General features: G+C 47.9%; 1 protein-coding gene across 1 annotated transcript; it reads right to left on the bottom strand.

The window, feature by feature from the left end:
- Window positions 1-17,523: 17,523 nt before the first annotated feature.
- On the bottom strand, window positions 17,524-18,855 carry LOC143172134 (relaxin-3 receptor 1-like). Its single transcript, XM_076361386.1, has one exon. It carries the CDS (start codon window positions 18,853-18,855, stop codon window positions 17,524-17,526), a length of 1,332 nt encoding a protein of 443 aa, XP_076217501.1.
- Between the last annotated feature and the right edge of the window lie 808 nt (window positions 18,856-19,663).

Here is a 19,663-nt window from a genome sequence, read left to right as displayed (position 1 = left end):
CTTAAGTTTGGGGCTATTCCCTCTAGTAGTCAAAAGCTGCAGGAGGATCAAACAGGTGTCAGAGGCCATCCATGGTGCTATTATATTACGATTAGTCCTACTGTTAAATGGCATCAGTTAATTCCCAACTACTGTCAAAAGCAGATTTGGGTATGAAAGGTGATTGGAATATAAAAAAGGTTGAAGGCTGTTGTTTAAAAGCATAACTGTAAAGTAATTATTTTATACTGGATCCTGCTGCTTGTGTATAAACAAAATGAAAGTACTGACTGATCTTGTCATGAAAGTCTGCCTAAGGCTGCTCTGCAAATCCATGTTTAGGCACCTAAACAATCAATCTACGGGAAACAGCTGCCATTTCTTCCTTCTTAAAATACTGGCCTCTTCACTTCGATACTGTAATTGAAAAAATAAACTTGGCCAAAATAAGAATTTTATGAATTGTAATGGTTGTAAGCCACTTAAATCTTGCCATTGGATACTACAGTATTTACCTTGAAGTAGTATCACTGTTTTCTCTCTTTTCATTCAGGCGTCTAGCTTTGAGTGAAATGGTGTTTGCTCTTTACAAAATATTGTAAATTAATTTGGTTCTGCAAAGCACTATCAGGAATTATTGTACAGTAAATACTGAAGTCCAGTTATTTGTATTTAATTACATATGAAGCTTCATTCTTATTGTTATAATATTACCAGAGTTTTGAAAATCCTGTGTTTGTGAAAGTGATACGCTGTATTTTTGCTGTGCTTCCTCTGTCCTGAAGACTGTCATATCCATTTGCTATGTTATATGCTAAGCCACATGAAGCCATCTGCTAATGCAATATTGTTAATGAACAGTGACACAGAGAGACTATTGTCCAGTATGTTTTTGTTTGGTTTTTTTAAATGTTGCATGTGTATAATCAACACCGTTCCGTCAAATGCACTGTTGAGCAGATCAGCTCTTAGAAGCTCTGTGTTATATGAACTGACAACACCACATATAAATGGTTGGATTTTTACATGAGGTGCCTCTGCACAAGTGTACCAACTTCATCCTTTTTGTATGTTTTCAAGAGTAGTGCGAGTCATTTATTCTCAGGAAAAACAAATTTCACTTAGGTAAATTCTTATTAATTATAACAAGCCCATGGAAGCCTTTTCTTGGTGATGATTTTGTCTCCACTGTAGGCTCAAAATGGGGCTCAGTGCATGGCAAACCTTACCTTTCTTCACGGCTCCTTCATCCTGCCTTATGAAAAAGCCACATTTTATGGTTTCTTTCATTTTGTGGCTCTTCATGAATCCCTCTCATGTCACACCCATGGAAGATAAAAGCTTGAGAAGAGTGAGCCCCTGGACTGTGCTTGAAACACTTTGTAGGTGCTGGGATGGCTGGAGCACAAGGGTCTCAACTAGAACAAACAGGAGAAGGCCAGAAAATGAAGGATGGTTGTCTTCTCAATTCGCTTTATGCCATCGCTAACTCACTAACTTCCATTAACTCAGTATCTCCTGGAAGGAGGAATTTTTAAGGGAAGAGCAAGGCTTCTGTGGAGCCATAAAAATAGAGAAAGGAGGAGGTGATCTGGTTTTATAGGACTGCAGGACTCAAAGCACCGTGTAAACCCGTGCTCCAGGAGCTGAGGATAAAAAGCTCCGATTCCAGTGTGAGGCTGGGAAAGGAACTTTGCAGTGTTTACCTATGTCTTTGTCAACATTTTCTTTGAGGTTTAACATCATCAGAACATTAAAATTTGAATGGTCAGTGCTATCTCTGCTGTTATACAAAGAGAAAGCTGGCACTGATTCAGACCCACAGAGTGACTGTAGATCTGTAGCAACATAACAAGAATTGTGGGAGATGTGACCATCACGTATATCAATGCTCTTATTTACAAATTTATTCAGAGAAAACTGTTTCAGGCACTCACATTATCATCTTTCTCATGATCTTTCATTTTAAAATTCACTGTATGCTACAGAACACAGAATAGAGTCAGTTTTTCTTTGGAAATCTCCCCATAATCCTATACAATATCCTATACTTGTTTAAGACTTGAAAAAATATCCATCTTAATGGGTCTTTGTCAAAAATAGCAAGCAGGCAAAAAACTAAGTACAATTTGAAAAAAATGTGTTTAAAACAGAAAAATTATGATGGTGTTCATTCTGAAGCCAAAAATATATTTCAGATGTCACTGAAAACAATCTAAAATGTTATTAATTCATGAGAAGGGAGAAAATAAGTATTTATTTCAGCACTAGAAATGCTGAAATGTTAAAAATGTTAAAGGCATTGAAGAACTGTACTGTGGTGCTACTAATTTAAGAAGTTCCACCTTTTCTGTCCTTTTATATTAGTTCAGGACTTGAATTGAGTTATCAATATGATCAGTTATTGTACTTAATATCAGCTTTTATTGCAATGATGTGAGTTTCAAAGTTAGAAGTACCCTGGGTCTGATCTTTCTCATCTAGTTTTGCTTCCATATACATAAAATCAAATAAACAAAGATCTATATTGTGTTTAGGCAAATGATACATTTAGATGAAGACGAGATGTTTTGAGATAACCAACCCCTCCTCCCTCCCACTTTAACAGAACTAGTCATGGCTGAATGAAACGAGGCAGGAAAGAAGTCTGCTGTCTTATCTTCCTGACACTTTCCTTTTTCTTTCTCTTACAAATGCTTGCCATTTATTCTGATTTAACAAACAGGCGTGTCATGCAAGCAAACCATTCAAGGAAGTTTTGGTTCTCTTGTTTAGAGTACTTGCAATATTAGTAATGTTACAATTGGCTTTTTTCCAACTTTCATTCTGTCTTTCACAGTGATCTCATTAAGTTTCTTTGACTTCTTTGAAAACAAGCAACTCAGGTGGTTTGTGGGAGACACTTTTATTCCAGATAAACTACACAAGTCAGGATGAATCATAAATGTCTTTGCCTTGGCAGAACTCACAGCTTTAGCATTGGTGCCCACGAATCAGTACCAGTCCCTGCAGCATGTCAAAAGATAGGGAGAATGGTGTAACTAGGAGATGTGGCAATGATGACATTTGATATTTCTGAACTGTAGAGGTGGAAAAGGGTGGAAGTATCTGCTGTAAAATGTCTTCAAATGATTTTTGGCATGATAAAGCTATAGAAAAATAATCTATAAACCAAAACTTTTCCCTCTAAGTTTCCAACATTCATTTCTCGTTCCCTAGCTGCTCCTTCTTTGGTTATTTAAGCAGCAAATGTTCGGGGCCACTTGTCCAAGACTAAACTGTGAAAAACGATTTGTAATTCTGTTGCCTTCTATGGTGTATTCCGTTTCATACATTGCTCCTTTAGGTATGCAAAGTGTGTTAATCAGTTGTATTTCCTAAAGTTTCTTCTTGGAAATGAACTTTTTACCTCACCATATATTAATATTTTACCTGTGTATTAAAGATAATGACTTCACATCATGCAGAGACATCAAACCATTTGCCCTGTGTTGCTCTAGGTAAGTACTTGCAGTAGTGGGAAAACAAATTTCAGTGCTTTCCACTCTGGATTGCACAGTAGACTGCGATAAGCAGATCCTGTCTGTTATTTTCAAGGAGAGAGATCTGTGACCTTTTCTAAAAAAGGCACTGCTTTTTTAAATAATAATTATCAAAGACTATGTCTGCTCCAAGGAGGAGAGGGAATGGGGCTGCTCTCTTTCTAAGAATCAAGTACTTTCCTCCCCGAAGGCTGGGTGCTTGGTTGCCCCCCCAGTGTTCAATGACATTATAGCACTTCTCCAGAGCGTAGGAGCTGCCTTTCCTTGCATCATTTTCTAACCCCAGTCCTGTGCCTCTCTGTTTTGTTTTTCTCAGAAGTTTCCTTATAGTGATGCACTGCTGCAGTTCAGTTCTTTTTTTGTGCATAGACAACAAAGGAAAGTTGCTTGCTATTAGCTGTAACCCAGCTGCATAATGCCAATGAAGACACTGCCATATGGACACTTGGTGGTAGGAGCCCACCGAGGACATGCTTAGCATCCAACTCATGCTAGAATCTGGCCTTCAAAACCTTCAGCGCTAATGCCAAGAGTCAAACCTGTAGTGCAGCCGTTCCCCCATTTGTTTGGCAGATGAATTTTTGTTGAATTGGTTTCCAACAGGTAAGGTGCATCAGGAGGTAGGGACAGCACATAGAGAGGACAATAGGCAGCATCAGGCTCTTCGCCACCTCTGTTTTCAGGGCCTCTCTGCTCATTAGGTGCTGAGGAGGAGAGGGAAAAATAGCAGAAATGTGGGGTCTAAGGAGTAGCATGAGGGAAAAGGTTCTGGCAGTGATGCTTTTTGTTAAAGGCTGGGTGCACTAGCCTGGAGCTGTATGGCTGGCAGATCACCATATAAGTGCAATTGTATCCCAAATTATTTGTTTTGCTTTTCAACATTCAGATCTGATTATTTTTTTTTATAAAAGAAATAACATCTTGCAATACAATTTGCAAGTTATCAGATTCCAGGGATTTTAAGTGCTGAAGTACTTGTTTCTTTAATAAGTGCTGAAATTATAACATAAATCCCAATCTCAATAACTAGACCTTTAAGAAATATATCCCAAATATAGTTAGATCGCCATAACATTGCAAAACTTGGCAATAAAACAGTTGTTAAAACTACAGTTATCTCAGAGAGAGATGGCACCTTATCAAAGGGTGGTGTTCTTTTCTGAACAGTAATTTTGTTTTTTTGGAATATTTGACTTGGAATGACTTTATATCAAGTGTGCTCAAAATCCAAGAAAATCAAAATCAGTTTACATTTCTGAAAATGTAACCCCAAATCTGAAATTCAGACTAGAGTCTTCTTTTCACTATTTATGATCAGCTGTACAGGTTCAGCAATTATTTAATACAGTGAGTATGTCCTGAGAGCTGTAGGATCCCTGTTACCTTCAGTTCAGGAGCTCATGGGTAGCTCTCTACCCCTATATGCATCACTGGATTTGCCTATAAATAAGGGACCGCAGTTCAGCAGGAAATGTCTTTTGACGGGCAAAAGGAAGGGGATATTTCCTCTGAGCTCCCTGAGCTGTTTCAGCAGAAATAAAAAGCAGTAAAAACAGTTTTGAAATCTGTTTATGACCATAAATATATAATAGGAGATGATTTGAGGACTGTGCTGGTTTTGGCTGGGGTAGAGTTAATTTTCTTCCTAGTAGCTAGTATGGGGCTATGTTTTGGATTTGTGCTGGAAACAGTGTTGATAATACAGGGATGGTTTCGTTACTGCTGAGCAATGCTTACACAGAGTCAAGGCCTTTTCTGCTTCTCACACCACCCCACCAGCGAGCAGGCTGGGGGTGCACAAGAAGTTGGGAGGGGACACGGCTGGGACAGCTGACCCCAATTGACCAAAGGGACATTCCATACCATATGACATCATGCTCAGCATATAAAGCTGGGGGAAGAAGAAGGAAGGGGGGGACCTTTGGAGTGATGGTGTTTGTCTTCCCAAGTAACCGTTAGGCATGATGGAGCCCTGCTTTCCTGGAGATGGCTGAACACCTGCCTGCCCATGGGAAGTAGTGAATGAATTCCTTGTTTTGCTTTGCTTGTGTGCGCGGCTTTTGCTTTACCTGTTAAACTGTCTTTATCTCAACCCATGAGTTTTCTCACTTTTACCCTTCCGATTCTCTCCCCCATCCCACTGTGGGGGGAGTGAGCGAGCGGCTGTGTGGTGCTTAGTTGCCGGCTGGAGTTAAACCACGAGAAGGACATAAATAAAAGTTTTGGAGGTTTTTCAGAATAAATGTCAAGCAATACAAATATGTGCTAATTCTATTGTACTGGAACAAAGATGTATTCATTTTTCAGCGAAGCCACCGAGGCGAAGGGCTCCGGAGCGGAGGATCGCGCCGGGGGACCCTTCCTGAAGCGGCAAAACCGCGGCCAAACCCGCGAAAAGCAAAAGCGCAGGGAGTGAGAGGGTGCCCCAGCCCCCCCATTCCCCGAGCCGGAGGAGGGAGTTCCTGACCAGCGGCAGCTCTGACTCAGCGTGGGCGGGGACAAGAGGGGCGGTGGCCAAACCCCCTCACTTAGAAGAGCAGCCCCCAGGGAGCGCGAGCGACCCGGAGCGCGGTGTGTCAGTTCGTGCAGGGAAGGCGAGCGGGCAGGGCATAGCCCCCCTCCTGGCTCTAGAGGCCAACTCAATTAGTAATCGTTGGCTTCCAAGAAGAGGACCAGCTATGGTTTCCACTCGGCTGAAAGCTGTTGCCAGAAGGAACGTGGCAACTCAGATGGAGCCCTCATGCAAGCATACAGCTGTCCAGGTCTCTGGCTGCAGGGAGTGCCTGAGCCTGTCAGCTGTACCAGAGGGCAGCAGAGACACCACCTGTGTGTGGTGTGACCAGGTGGATGATCTGCTCAGCCTGGTGGCAGAGCTGAAGGAGGAAGTGGAAAGGTTAAGGAGTATCAGGGAGTGTGAGAGGGAGATAGATTGGTGGAGCCACACCCTACCATCCCTGAGGCAAAGGCAGCAGATGGAGGCTCCACAAGAAGCAGAGGATCCCCTGCCTTCTTGCCACCAGGTAGAAAGAGGGGACCTAAGTGACAGGGGGGGAATGGAAACAGGTCCCTGCTTGGGGTGCCAGGCGAACCCCCGCCCGGCCTCCCTCACCTTCCCGGTTGCCTTTACACAACAGATATGGGGCCCTGGAGCTTGAGGGCCAGGCAAATGAGGATGTAGACGAAGGTCCATCCAGGAGGTTGCCTAGGGTGAGGCAGTCAGCCCCATGCATTATGACTGCCTCTGCTAAGAAAAAAAGGAGGGTAATTGTCATAGGCGATTCCCTTCTGAGGGGAACAGAGGGCCCGATATGCCGACCGGACCTGTCTCACAGGGAAGTCTGCTGCCTCCCTGGGGCCCGGGTCAGAGACATCACTAGGAAGCTCCCTGGTCTGGTACGGCCTTCTGATTACTACCTGCTGTTGGTTATACAGGCTGGCAGTGATGAGGTTGCAGAGAGAAGTCCTGCAATGATCAAAAGGGACTTCAGGGCACTGGGGCGACCGGTTCAAGGGTCGGGAGCACAGGTAGTGTTTTCCTCAATCCCTACAGTGGCAGGGAAGGATACTGAAAGGAACAGGAAAACACACCTGATGAACACGTGGCTCAGGGGCTGGTGCCATCGGAGGAATTTTGGGTTTTTTGATCATGGGGAGGTTTACACGGCACCGGGCCTGCTGGCAACAGATGGAGTCCAGCTGTCTCACAGGGGGAAAAGGATCATTGCTCATGAATTGGCAGGGCTCATTGAGAGGGCTTTAAACTAGGTTCGAAGGGGGAAGGGGATAAAACCAGGCTCGCTAGAGATGAGCCTAGGGGTGGCATGCCGATGCTGGGGGTGAAATCGATAGCCCAGCTCAAGTGCATCTACACCAATGCACGCAGCATGGGCGGCAAACAGGAGGAGCTGGAAGCCATTGTGCAGCGGGAGAGATATGACTTAGTCGCCATCACAGAAACATGGTGGGGTGACTCTCATGACTGGAGTGCTGCAATGGATGGCTACAGACTCTTCAGAAGGGACAGGCGAGGCAGGAGAGGCGGTGGGGTGGCCCTGTATGTTAGGGAGTGTTTTGATTGTCTAGAGCTCAACGATTGTGATGATGATACGGTCGAGTGTTTATGGGTAAGGATGAGGGGGAAGGCCAACGAGGCAGATATCCTGCTGGGAGTCTGTTATAGACCACCCAACCAGGATGAAGGGGCGGATGAAGCGTTCTACAAGCGGCTGGCACAAGTCTCTCAATCGCTAGCCCTTGTTCTCGTGGGGGACTTCAACTTCCCGGACGTCTGCTGGAAATACAACACGGCAGAGAGGAAGCAGTCTAGGAGGTTCCTGGAGTGTGTGGAAGACAACTTCCTGACACAGCTGGTAAGTGAGCCAACCAGGGGAGGTGCCTTGCTCGACCTGCTGTTTACAAACAGAGAAGGACTGGTGGGAGATGTGGTGGTCGGAGGCCGTCTTGGGCTTAGCGACCATGAAATGGTAGAATTCTCGATTCTTGGTGAAGTAAGGAGGGGGGGCAGCAAAACCGCAACCATGGACTTCCGGAGGGCGGACTTTGGCCTGTTCAGGACGCTGGTTGAGGGAGTCCCGTGGGAGACGGTCCTGAAGGGCAAAGGGGTCCAGGAAGGCTGGACGTTCTTCAAGAAGGAAGTCCTAAAGGCACAGGAGCAGGCTGTCCCTGTATGCCGTAAGAAGAACGGGCGGGGAAGACGACCGGCCTGGCTGAACAGGGAGCTCTTGCTGGGACTCAGGAAAAAAAGGAGAGTTTACCGCTTGTGGAAGAAGGGGCAGGCAACTCAAGAAGAGTACAGGGATCTCGTTAGGTCGTGCAGAGAGGAAATGAGAAAGGCAAAAGCCCAGCTAGAACACAATCTGGCCGCTGTCGTTAGAGACAACAAAAAAAGTTTTTACAAATATATTAATGACAAGAAGAGAGCCAAGGAGAATCTCCATCCTTTATTGGATGCGGGGGGGAACATTGTCACCGAGGATGAGGAAAAGGCTGAGGTACTCAATGCCTTCTTTGCCTCAGTCTTTAACAGGCAGACCAGTTATCCTCAGGGTACTCGGCCCCCCGAGCGGGAAGACAGGGACGGCGAGCAGGATGAACCCCCCATAATCCAAGAGGAAGCAGTCAATGACCTGCTACGCCACCTGGATGCTCACAAGTCTATGGGGCTGGATGGGATCCACCCGAGAGTGCTGAGGGAGCTGGCGGAGGAGCTCGCCAAGCCGCTCTCCATCATCTATCAGCAGTGCTGGTTAACGGGGGAGGTCCCGGATGACTGGAGGCTTGCCAATGTGACGCCCATCTACAAGAAGGGCGGGAAGGAGGATCCGGGGAACTACAGGCCTGTCAGCCTGACCTCGGTGCCGGGGAAGATTATGGAGTGGTTCATCTTGAGGGCACTCACAAGGCATGAGCGGGACAACCAGGGGATCCGGCCCAGCCAGCACGGGTTCATGAGAGGCAGGTCCTGCTTGACCAACCTGATCTCCTTCTATGACCAGGTGACCCGCCTAGTGGATGAGGGAAAGGCTGTGGATGTGGTCTACCTGGACTTCAGCAAGGCCTTTGACACCGTCTCCCACAGCATTCTCCTAGAGAAGCTGGCGGCTCACGGCTTAGACAGGCGTACTCTGCGCTGGGTCAAAATCTGGCTGGACGGCCGGGCCCAGAGAGTTGTGGTGAATGGAGTTACATCCAGTTGGCGGCCGGTCACGAGCGGTGTTCCCCAGGGCTCAGTTTTGGGGCCGATCTTGTTCAATATCTTTATCAATGATCTGGATGAGGGGATTGAGTGCACCCTCAGTAAGTTTGCAGACGACACCAAGTTGGGCGGGAGTGTTGATCTGCTCGAGGGTAGGAAGGCTCTGCAGAGGGACCTGGACAGGCTGGATCGATGGGTCCAGACCAATTGTATGAGATTCAACAAGGCCAAGTGCCGGGTCCTGCACTTGGGTCACAACAACCCCATGCAGCGCTACAGGCTTGGGGAAGAGTGGCTGGAAAGCTGCCTGGCGGAAAAGGACCTGGGGGTGCTGGTCGACAGCCAGCTGAACATGAGCCGGCAGTGTGCCCAGGCGGCCAAGAAGGCCAATGGCATCCTGGCCTGTATCAGAAATAGTGTGGCCAGCAGGAGTAGGGAAGTGATCGTGCCCCTGTACTCGGCCCTGGTGAGGCCGCCCCTCGAATACTGTGTTCAGTTTTGGGCCCCTCACTACAAGAAGGACGTTGAGGTGCTGGAGCGTGTCCAGAGAAGGGCAACGAGGCTGGTGAGGGGTCTGGAGAACAAGTCTTATGAGGAGCGGCTGAGGGAACTGGGGTTGTTTAGCCTGGAGAAGAGGAGGCTGAGGGGAGACCTCATCGCTCTCTACAACTACCTGAGAGGAGGTTGTAGCGAGGTGGGTGTCGGTCTCTTCTCCCAAGTAACTAGCGATAGGACGAGAGGAAATGGCCTCAAGTTGCGCCAGGGGAAGTTTAGATTGGACGTGAGGAAAAATTTCTTTACTGAAAGAGTGGTTAAACGTTGGAACAGGCTGCCCAGGGAAGTGGTTGAGTCCCCATCCCTGGAGGTATTTAAAAGACGTTTAGATGAGGCACTTAGGGACATGGTTTAGTGGGCATGGTGGTGTTGGGTTGACGGTTGGACTCGATGATCTTAGAGGTCTTTTCCAACCTCAATGATTCTATGATTCTATGATTCATAGCAATTTATTTGCCATTATAGAATCACACAGAAGCACAGAATAGTTGGAGTTGCCTCTGGAGATGACCTAGTCCAATCCCCCTGCTCAGCGCAGTTGCCAAAGCAGGGTGGTCATGCTGTGTCCAGTCAGATTCTGAGTATCTCCAAAGATGGAGACTCCACACCCTCTCTGGGCAACCTGTTCCAGTGCTTGACCACACTCACCATAAAAATTTTTTTTCTTATGTTTAAATGAAATTTATTGAATTTCAGTTTGTGTCTATTGCCTGTTGTCCATTCCATGGACAACACTGGAAAGAGTCTGGTTCCATCTTTAACCCCCATCAGGTATTTACACACATTGATAAGATCCCTCTGAGCCTTCTCAGCTCCAGGCTGAACAACCCCAGCTCTCTCAGCCTCTCCTCGCATGGTAGATGCTCCAAGCCCTTAGTCATCTTCATGGCCCGTCACTGAGGCCTCTCCAGTAAGTTCAGCTCTCTCTTGTACTGGGGAGCCCAGCACTGGACCCAGCACTCCAGATGTGTCTCACCAGGCTGAGCAGAGGGGAAGGATCACCTCCCTTCATCTGCTGGCAGTGCTCTGCCTAATGCAGCCCAGGATGCTCTCAGCTGCCTTTGCTGCAAGGGCACATTGCTGGCTCATGTTCAACTTGTCCACCAGGATCCCCAGGTCCTTCTCTGCAAAGCTTTCCAGTCAATCAGCCCCCAGCCTGTACTGGTGCTTGGGGTATCTGCTCCCAGGTGCAAGACTTTGCATTTCTCTTTGTTGAACTGCCTGGGGTTCCTGTCAGCCCATTTCTCCAGCCTATCGAGGACTCTCTGAATGGTGGCACAACCCTCTGGTGTATCAGCCACTCCTCCCACTTTTGCATCATTTGCAAACATGCTGGGGTGCACTCTGTCCCATCATCCAGATCATTAATGGAGATGTTAAACAGAACTGGCCTCAGTATTGACCTCTGGGGTACACTGCTGGTCACTGCCCTCCAGCTGGACTTTGTGCTGCTAACCACAACCCTTTAAGCCTGGCAGTTCAGCCAGTTTCAATCCAGCTCACTTTCCACTTATCTAGTTCATACTTTATCAGTTTGTCTATGGGGATGTCATGGGAGAGAGCATCAAAAGCCTTTTTTAAGTCAAGATAAACAACATTCACTGCGGTCCCCTCAGCCACCAAGCCAGTTGTCTCATCATAGAAGGTTACCGGTTTGGTCAGATGTGATTTTCCCATCATCTTAACTCCGGGCTAATTGTTGGTAGCTATGAATTGCTAGCAACTTTATTATCTCAGCTTTAGGATTTGGCCTGAAAAGAAAATTGAAGGTATTTGATTTTCAGATTTCTTGTCTAAGCTGATCAGAGACCTTTTCACAAATACAGAGAGAATAATTTTTCCGCAAAGATTCCAGGTTTATCCAGCATGAGGTTAGATGTGACTTCTGAATGAAAGTGGAAAGGTTCATTGAACAATGATGCTAGAAGTCAGTGTTGAACAGTTAATTTCATCATTGTCCAATGAGTGTACTCATTCAGTTGGTCTGTGCAAGGAACAACACAGGTCCTTGGAGGAACAGTATCTCATTGTCCCAAGGAACGGATGAGTGAGGGAGAGTTAATATCTGAGTGAACTACCTTTATTTTGTTCTTTCCCACACTGAATAGTCTGCAGTTGGTCACCTTAACTTTCTGTTAACACTCCCCAAGCAGGTAGGTCAAGGTTTCAAAAAACTTGCACAACTAAATAAATGGTTTCTGTCTACAGCTGTTTTTTTGCCCAATTTGCTCAGGCGTCCTGTGAGCCTGTATTTTACAGTTAAGGTTTTGGGAAGGACTCTGAGGCTTTGCACGAACATAGGCTGAGAAACCTGCACATATGCGTAGGATTTGAGAAAGCCAGTTCTATTTCCTTAGAATACAACTCCCTGCAATTAGGGAACATGTCTAAGGCATGTTACCAGCTACACTTTAGCAAAGGAACAAGTTAACTGGCTGCCCAGCCTTTTCTTGCAGACTTTGTCTCAGCTGCTGCTTCACTGACTGATGCTGAGAATGTACCTGGAGGACACTCTTATAACTGCTTAATCATGACAAAAAGATATTTTCAATAACCCCCTCTGAACTGATTAATCAGAATTCTCTTTTGAAGCGGGAGAGAAATAACCCTCACTAATAATTGGATATTGAAATTCCCAATCTAATGTTCTTGAGCTGCACCGCACCCATATCTATGCCTGCTCAAGCTCAAGGATACTGATTAGATCAGAGCTTCTTTGCAGGCACTCAATTGAATAATCAAGTTTTAAAGCAGACAGTTGTGAATGGGAATGAAAGGGACTGGATTTTTTTTTACTGCTAAAGTGAGTGCCAAAATAACTCAAAGAGAAAGTGAAGCGATATTTCTACTAAAGAGGCATTTCAAAGGGAAACCTGGAAATGCAATTGGAGGTTGTTATTATATTAAGAGCTCGGTTAGTTATTGCGGGGGGGGGGGGGAAGAATTTTAAAAGTCCTTAGGCAATCAAAGTTGGTGCCTGATGAGAATATCTGGGCTTTAAAGGTTCTTTCAGATTGTCACTAGATGTCAGCCTGCACCTTTGGGTCCCTATCATTCGATAGCAATGTGCACCTCTCTACCAGCACCCCACAAGGAATCTCTAACAGGAGACCGGTCACGAAAAATCTCTTAAAGAACTCTAAGTATTGTTTTGTATCCTTCAGCTGTGTTTATTTTAGTCCATGAAAAGGTGATTGTTACAAATAAAGACATGAACATTTGGAGGAAACAGGAGTGTTTTTGAAGAGTGTTGTACTGATTACTTAGGAAACCCCCAGATACCCAGTAGGATTTGTTGTTAATGTGTAGTCTCAAAGCTGGAGCTGCAAAGACCCTCTGCTCAGGCCACACGCCTGATGCTGTGTGCACACTCAGAGCAACTGCCCCTTCCTTGCAATGCCCAGGCTGGTGCCCCTGCCCATGCAACACAGAGCCCAGATTTCATGCACTGACAGTTGGGACTCACAGCACATGTGAAGCAAAATTTCTCTCTGCTCGTGCACAGCCAGAGCAGCACTCCTTGGCCATGCTGGACACACACTGACCAGCTACGCAGCCTGAATTGCAGGTCTGGCCTAAACCAACATTTGACCAATTGTGGATGGGTTGTGCCTCTTTCGAACAGCAGATTCATGACCTACACCTGGTGGATCGGTGGCTTAAGAGAGCTGCCCTCTAAGTCCATAGTCCAGTTCCGCCCTACACACCCAGGATATTTTCCTATTTGGGTGATTTGCCCTATGTAAAGTTTTTGTCTTTAGTGATCAAATATCTTGGGGCTTCTTTTGATCATGGTACCTTGCTAGTATTCTGGGCTAACTATGGATTGTTCTGAACATCATCTATTTTACTGTGTTGTTTTGCTAGCATAAAATTATGTGTACATTGACATCCACAAAAGCACATGGGTTTTGTCATGCTGAGCACTGCAGAGGATGTCTTTTAGGCAATTTGCTATCTACTGAAATTCAAAGGTACGGTTTAGATACCTGGATAGCTTTTTATGTAATGCACAAGAACATTTAAGCATCAGGATAGGGATTAAAATTCCAGCAAGCCAAGCAAGAAGCTATGCTGTTCAATAGCAAACACTAAGAAAAGAATCTGGCTTTGCGATCCATCTCCTCTTCTTAATTTAGGTACTTTCTCCTGACCTATAGATACACTTAGGTCTGTCTGAACTCTGGAGTCAGGTGTTCACGGTATCCTTTTCTCACACAACAGTGTAGCTTTCTTCATCTGATAGCACAGGCATTAGGGCTTTCTCCCAGAACATGTGAGACCCAAATGTATTTCTTGCAAATCCTTTGACACATTAGGTTGCTAGATTTATAGGTCCAGAAAGCTCTCAGGCTGTGAAAGCCACCTCATCTTGCCTGGCATACTGAAACTTTAATTGAACCAGGACCTGGGAGCAAGTTAATCATTGTCCTTGGAAAAGGGAAACCTAGAATCCAGACCTGGATCCAATTTCTCTTCTGTATTTATTCATACAAGGAAAAAAAAATCTTGGTATGTCCTCTCTAGGGTTCACACCCTAACCCTATGCTGCAAAGCAGTGTTCAAGGGCTTGCTTTCCCTTTCTGATCCAGCAATGGTGAGCAACTCATGCAACAGGGAACTGTTTCAAGCCAGAGGATTTGAGCACATCCACGGAGTAGCCCAGAGACTCAGTCATTCCCCAGGGATGTGGAAGGGGGGAAGCTGAGTCTCCCAGGCTGTGGGTGAGAGCTCTGCACACTGATATAGCGTTTCAGAAAGAAAGAGGAGAGAGCATAATCTGCACATGCATTGAAGGTGGGACAGGAGAAGCATAGCTAGACATAGATGCAAAGGGATGGGGGAATGAGTTAAGTTTACAGCCCCTCCTAACTTAGCATGGCCTGGGTCAGGGTGTTCTGTGTCAGGATGCAGAGCTGCCTCCCTCGCTTAGGGTATACGCTGCAGCCAGTCCCCACTGAGGGATCCCCATGAAACACAGAGATAGATGCTACAGACTTAAGCAGACTTAGGCATGCTCAGGAGCAGACTTCTAGGCACAAAAAAATTTACTAGCAAAAATTTTAAGTACCTACAGACTTCAACTGGCAGCCAAGTCAGAGTTTAGGAACTTAGAGGGGCAGCTGTACAGTACTTAGATGCTCAAGTTCTTCTGTGGCTATATCTGATTTCTTAAGAGTCTTCGCATCTGTTTAAGTATGTCCATCAGCTGCCAGCTCACTTCTGCTGTTCTTCTCCAGGCACCTTGCAAATCAGTATCTTCCCAGTTAGCAAGTGCCCAAGGCTGTAGTAGAAGTCCCTGCTGCCTTGAAAAAATGAAACAGCTTCTTGTTGCAAGTAGCAGAACCAGCTGCTTCCAGACCAAACTCAAATTTTACAACAGGAGTTATTGACATGTACAGTAAACCTAAAGGAGTCTGCAAAACATAATTGCCACTAATGGCACTGCAATTTTCTCTGGACAGAAATAGCAAGTTTGTTCTGCATCAGTACTTAGAGGTAACAAACAACCCTCTGCAGAAATGCTTTTCTAGCAGTCAGGCAGATGTTGGAGTTAAGCTGCAGGGGAGAGGGCTGGAAATAGAGAGGGGTTTTGAATATTGTATTTATGTATTCATCCCATATGCAGTATTGGGGATTAACGAACTTCTATTTTGACAACAAAACCAGAACTGTTGCATTTTTCTATCTTTTAAAAGAAATATTTTGACCTTTCAATTTAAAATTATTTTTCCTCAATTTAAAAAATATTTTAAAAAGTAAATATATAACTGTCGTGGTTTAACCTCAGTCAGCAACTGAGCACCACACAGCCGCTCGCTCACTCCCCCCCCACCAGTGGGATGGGGGAGAGAATCGGAAGAGTAAAAGTGAGAAAACTTGTGGGATGAGATAAAGACAGTTTAATAATTGAAATAAAATAAAATCATAATAATAATAATAGTAATAATAATAATAATAATATACAAAGCAAGTGATGCACAATGCAATTGCTCACCACCCGCCAACCAATGCCCAGCCAGTCCCCGAGCAGCGGCCCCCCCCAGGCCAGCTTTCCCCAGTTTATGTACTGAGCATGACGTCACATGGTATGGAATATCCCTTTGGCCAGTTTGGGTCAGCTGTCCTGGCTGTGCCCCCTCCCAGCTTCTTGTGCACCTCCAGCCTTCTCAGTCGGTAGAGCATGGGAAGCTGAAAAGTCCTTGACTAGTGTAAGCACTACTTAGCAACAACTAAAACATCAGTGTGTTATCAACATTATTCTCATCCTAAATCCAAAACACAGCACTGTACCAGCTACTAGGAAGAAAATTTACTCTATCCCAGCCGAAACCAGGACAATAACCTTACCATAAAAAATTTCACAGCTTGAAATTACACTTTTTTCATGCCCTTAAAAGTTCATTTCAGATCAGCCCCAGATTATTTCCCAGATGTTTCTCTGGAACACAGGCTGGGACAGGCATTGTCCCTGCCCTTCTCCAGGCTCTAGGTCTGCTCACACCAGAGGAATTGAACTGGAGTTAATTGAAACACTGGCAAGTATCAGTGCAGACCCTTAAACACTTTAGCAGAACAAAAACCTTTGTGCTTGGTTTTAGCTGAACCCAGAAGTATCCCAGAGAAAGCAGTTTGAAGTGGCTATGATTTGTTTCTTTTTCCCTTTTTTTATTTACAATTGTGCTGATTTCCTGGAGTGAATTAGCAAACAGTCTGAAGCGCAGCAAGAATGAAGCCTGCAACCTCAGTGCCCCGGGAGAGACGCCTGCCTTGCCGCATATGGTTTGGGGCTGCAGGTTTCCCCCCAGCAGCCTGGAGAGAGGCTGAGGAACACAATGCCGGGGGCTCACACCCTTCCCTCCAAACCCAGGCAAAGCAACACCTCTCCATGAAGCTGCAAGTCCTGTCCTTGGGTTACTCCTTGGCTGTCTGGGTTGCTCTGTATCCTGGCAGCAGAGGGGATGGGGGGAGCTGGAAAAGCAGGTCCTGCACAGATCCGGAGGAGAGCACAGTGCTCCTTGTCCCCTCTCTTTCCTGGGTCCCTAAGAGAGGGGAAAGGGGCCAAGCCTGAACAAGCAGAAGCCTTGTACCCACTTGTCCTGGCTGTTCCCATCAAGGCATGTGTGAAACAGGATGTAGGCTGCCTGATCCCTGTGCCCTCACTGGAGCCCAGGGAGCAGTGACCACAGCCGGGCTGGCACCATTTACAGTGCCATGCAGCAGTGAGAAAGCAGCCCGGCTCCCTCCCCCTGCCACAAACACACACACAGGGGCAGGAGGGCTGCTGGCCCCTTGCTGCTTGCACCTCCAGATCACGGGAGGGACACAGCCAAGGCTTCCCAGCCTCGCTCCACCCCACCCAGCCCCCCTCCTCCCTATGGCGCCCTGCACACCCTGCATCCTCCCTGGTTGGAGCCCCATCACCATCCCCAGTTCCTCTTCCCCAGAACAGGTACAAGCACTAAAAAGCATCTCCTAGAGACACCCCAATCCCCAGTGGGCCACCACCACCTCCTCCTACTCCTGTTCTCTAGTCTGGGGGACACTTTCAAAACAACAATTTCCATCAACAAGCTTCCGAGAGCAGACACAATCTCAAAAGAGCATCTCTCACACAGAAGCCTTCCTTTACCCATCCCTCCTCCCCTTGTCCCTACCAGGCATTCAATGTCCCAGGGCCACATTTTGCACAGACCCCACAGTCCCACCCCCCAAAGCCCCCTGCCCATCTCAGCAGCACTGCTCTGTGGAGCTAGCAGGCAGCAGGTCATAGCGGCTGCTGTACACCACCACCCCAGGGGAGTAGTAGGCCACTTCCGGCTGGACAGTTGCAGCAGGGGAAGAAGCAGTGACAGGATGGACAGGCATCAAGGCATGCAGGGCCTGCTCCTCCTGCTCAGGCTTGGTGGTGTCGGTGAAAGGGCGCATGGCGGTGAGGGAGGGTGAGGTGATCCTCCAGAGGAGGCTCTTCAGTGCCTTGCGAAACTCCCTGCACATGAGGCAGTAGAGGATGGGATTGAGGCAGCTGTTGGAGTGTGCCAGGCACACGCTGATAGGGAAGAAGTACACTTGGGAGAGGAAATACTCAGTACTGAAGTAGACCATGTTGAGTTTGATGAGGATGCCCCATGTTGTGAGTGCTTGGTTAGGCAGCCAGCACAAGAAGAAAGACAGCACCATGATGGACACTGACTTAGTCACTTTGGAGTGGCGCTTGGTGCTGGGGCCGCTGCAGGTGCTGCTGACATGCTTGTCATTGATGAAGCACACCAGAAGCAAGTAGCAGAGGCTGATGATGGCCAGTGGTACCACAAAGCCTAGAAGCACCTTCTGGATGTGGTACAAACCCAGCCAGAACTGGGCATTGCTGCCTCGGCCCTCGGCGAACTTGATGAGGCAGAGCACGTCAAAGATGGTGGCAGTGGTGGAAAAAAAGGCATGGGGCAGGGAAGCCAGGATAGCTGACGGCCAGATGAGTGCACAAAGCCATTTGGCAGAGCAGCAGCCACCCAGTGGGTCACTTCGCTGATTCTTCAAGGCTGAAGCCACAGAGCAGTATCGAGCTACGCTCATGGCAGTGAGAAAGAAGACACTGGCATACATATTCATGGCTGTCACATATGAGACAATCTTACACATTGCCTTGCCAAAGAGCCAGTTGAAGTCCAGCGCATTCTCCACTGCCCAGAACGGCAAGGTCAGCACAAACTGGAAGTCAGTCACTGCCAGGCTGGTCACAAAGAGGTTGATGGAGGACTTTCTCCAGCCTTGCTTGCTTTTCATCAGGTAGAGCACCAGCAGGTTGCCCACCAGCCCCAGGGCACACACCACGGAGTACACCAGGGAGATGACAATCCACACCACGTTGGAGCTGTCCCCCTGCATCCCGTCGGCTCGCTCCATGTTGATGTTCTTGAAGAGCTGCAGGAAGGACACGTTGCTCCTGTTGCCCATCTGGGCGCCCTCCAGGAAACCCGGCGTCGCGTCCCAGGACTCCCCGCCCGCTCCTTCCTTCATGCCGGCGGCTGGCAAGCAGGGACCGCGCTCGCAGGGCTCTCCCATCCCATGCTAGGGAGGGCGGGGGGTCCGCGGGAGCCTTTCCCCAGACCCCCGAGCCAGCAGCGGCGGGGCAGCCTCCTCGGCGGGCAAGCTGCCGGAGCGGCGACGGGGATGGGGACAGCGTCTCTCCGGCTCGGCGGGTCCGCGCGGCTGGCACCGAGCCCACCGAGCGGTTATATCCGCCCCCACGAAGCCGGGGCATGCGCGGCGCCGGCGGCGGAGCTCTCCCGGGTGCTGAGCGCGGGCGGCCGCGCCCCCGGCCCCCCACCCCGCCCCGCCCCGCGCCCTGCGGTACTCCGGCTTTATTCCTGCCGCTCGCCTGCGTCCTGTTCCGCCTGCCCTGCTGGGAACCGTGCGTGTGAACCAACCGGGCGGCGCGTTTCCGTGGGCTGAGTTTGGCAAGTGCCCGACCCGAGGCGATGCCCTCTCCCAAAAAGTCTGCCCAGCGGGTCAGGTCCTAAAGAAAGTCCTCTGCCCCTCCGCAGCCTTCCCGAGGCGATTGGGAAGTGCTGGGGGCGTCGCACTCTGCTCAGCTGCAGGGCGAGCCCGAAACAACCTGCGCTTTCCTGCCTGAGAAACCTCGGCACCAACCCTGGAAGTGCTGCTCCGTCCCCCAAATGACCACATTCAGGACAGGAACCGACAAACACCTTTCCTGCTTTCAGGAAATCGGAAGACGGTGGCTATCCCTAATTTTAAAATGAACGGCACGGCCAGCGAAGCTGTCAAGTCCGGCTGCCGGTAGCGCGCAGTGCTTGGGCGAAGACAAAAGCGGGCAAGACCCACTGCGGGCAGAAGCCGCTTCCCCGGG

Source organism: Aptenodytes patagonicus, chromosome W, assembly GCF_965638725.1.
Source record: "Aptenodytes patagonicus chromosome W, bAptPat1.pri.cur, whole genome shotgun sequence".
In the NCBI taxonomy this organism is placed as follows: domain Eukaryota; kingdom Metazoa; phylum Chordata; class Aves; order Sphenisciformes; family Spheniscidae; genus Aptenodytes; species Aptenodytes patagonicus.
The sequence above is the reverse complement of the archived record's forward strand: the minus strand, read 5'-3'. Positions and strand labels throughout refer to the sequence as shown.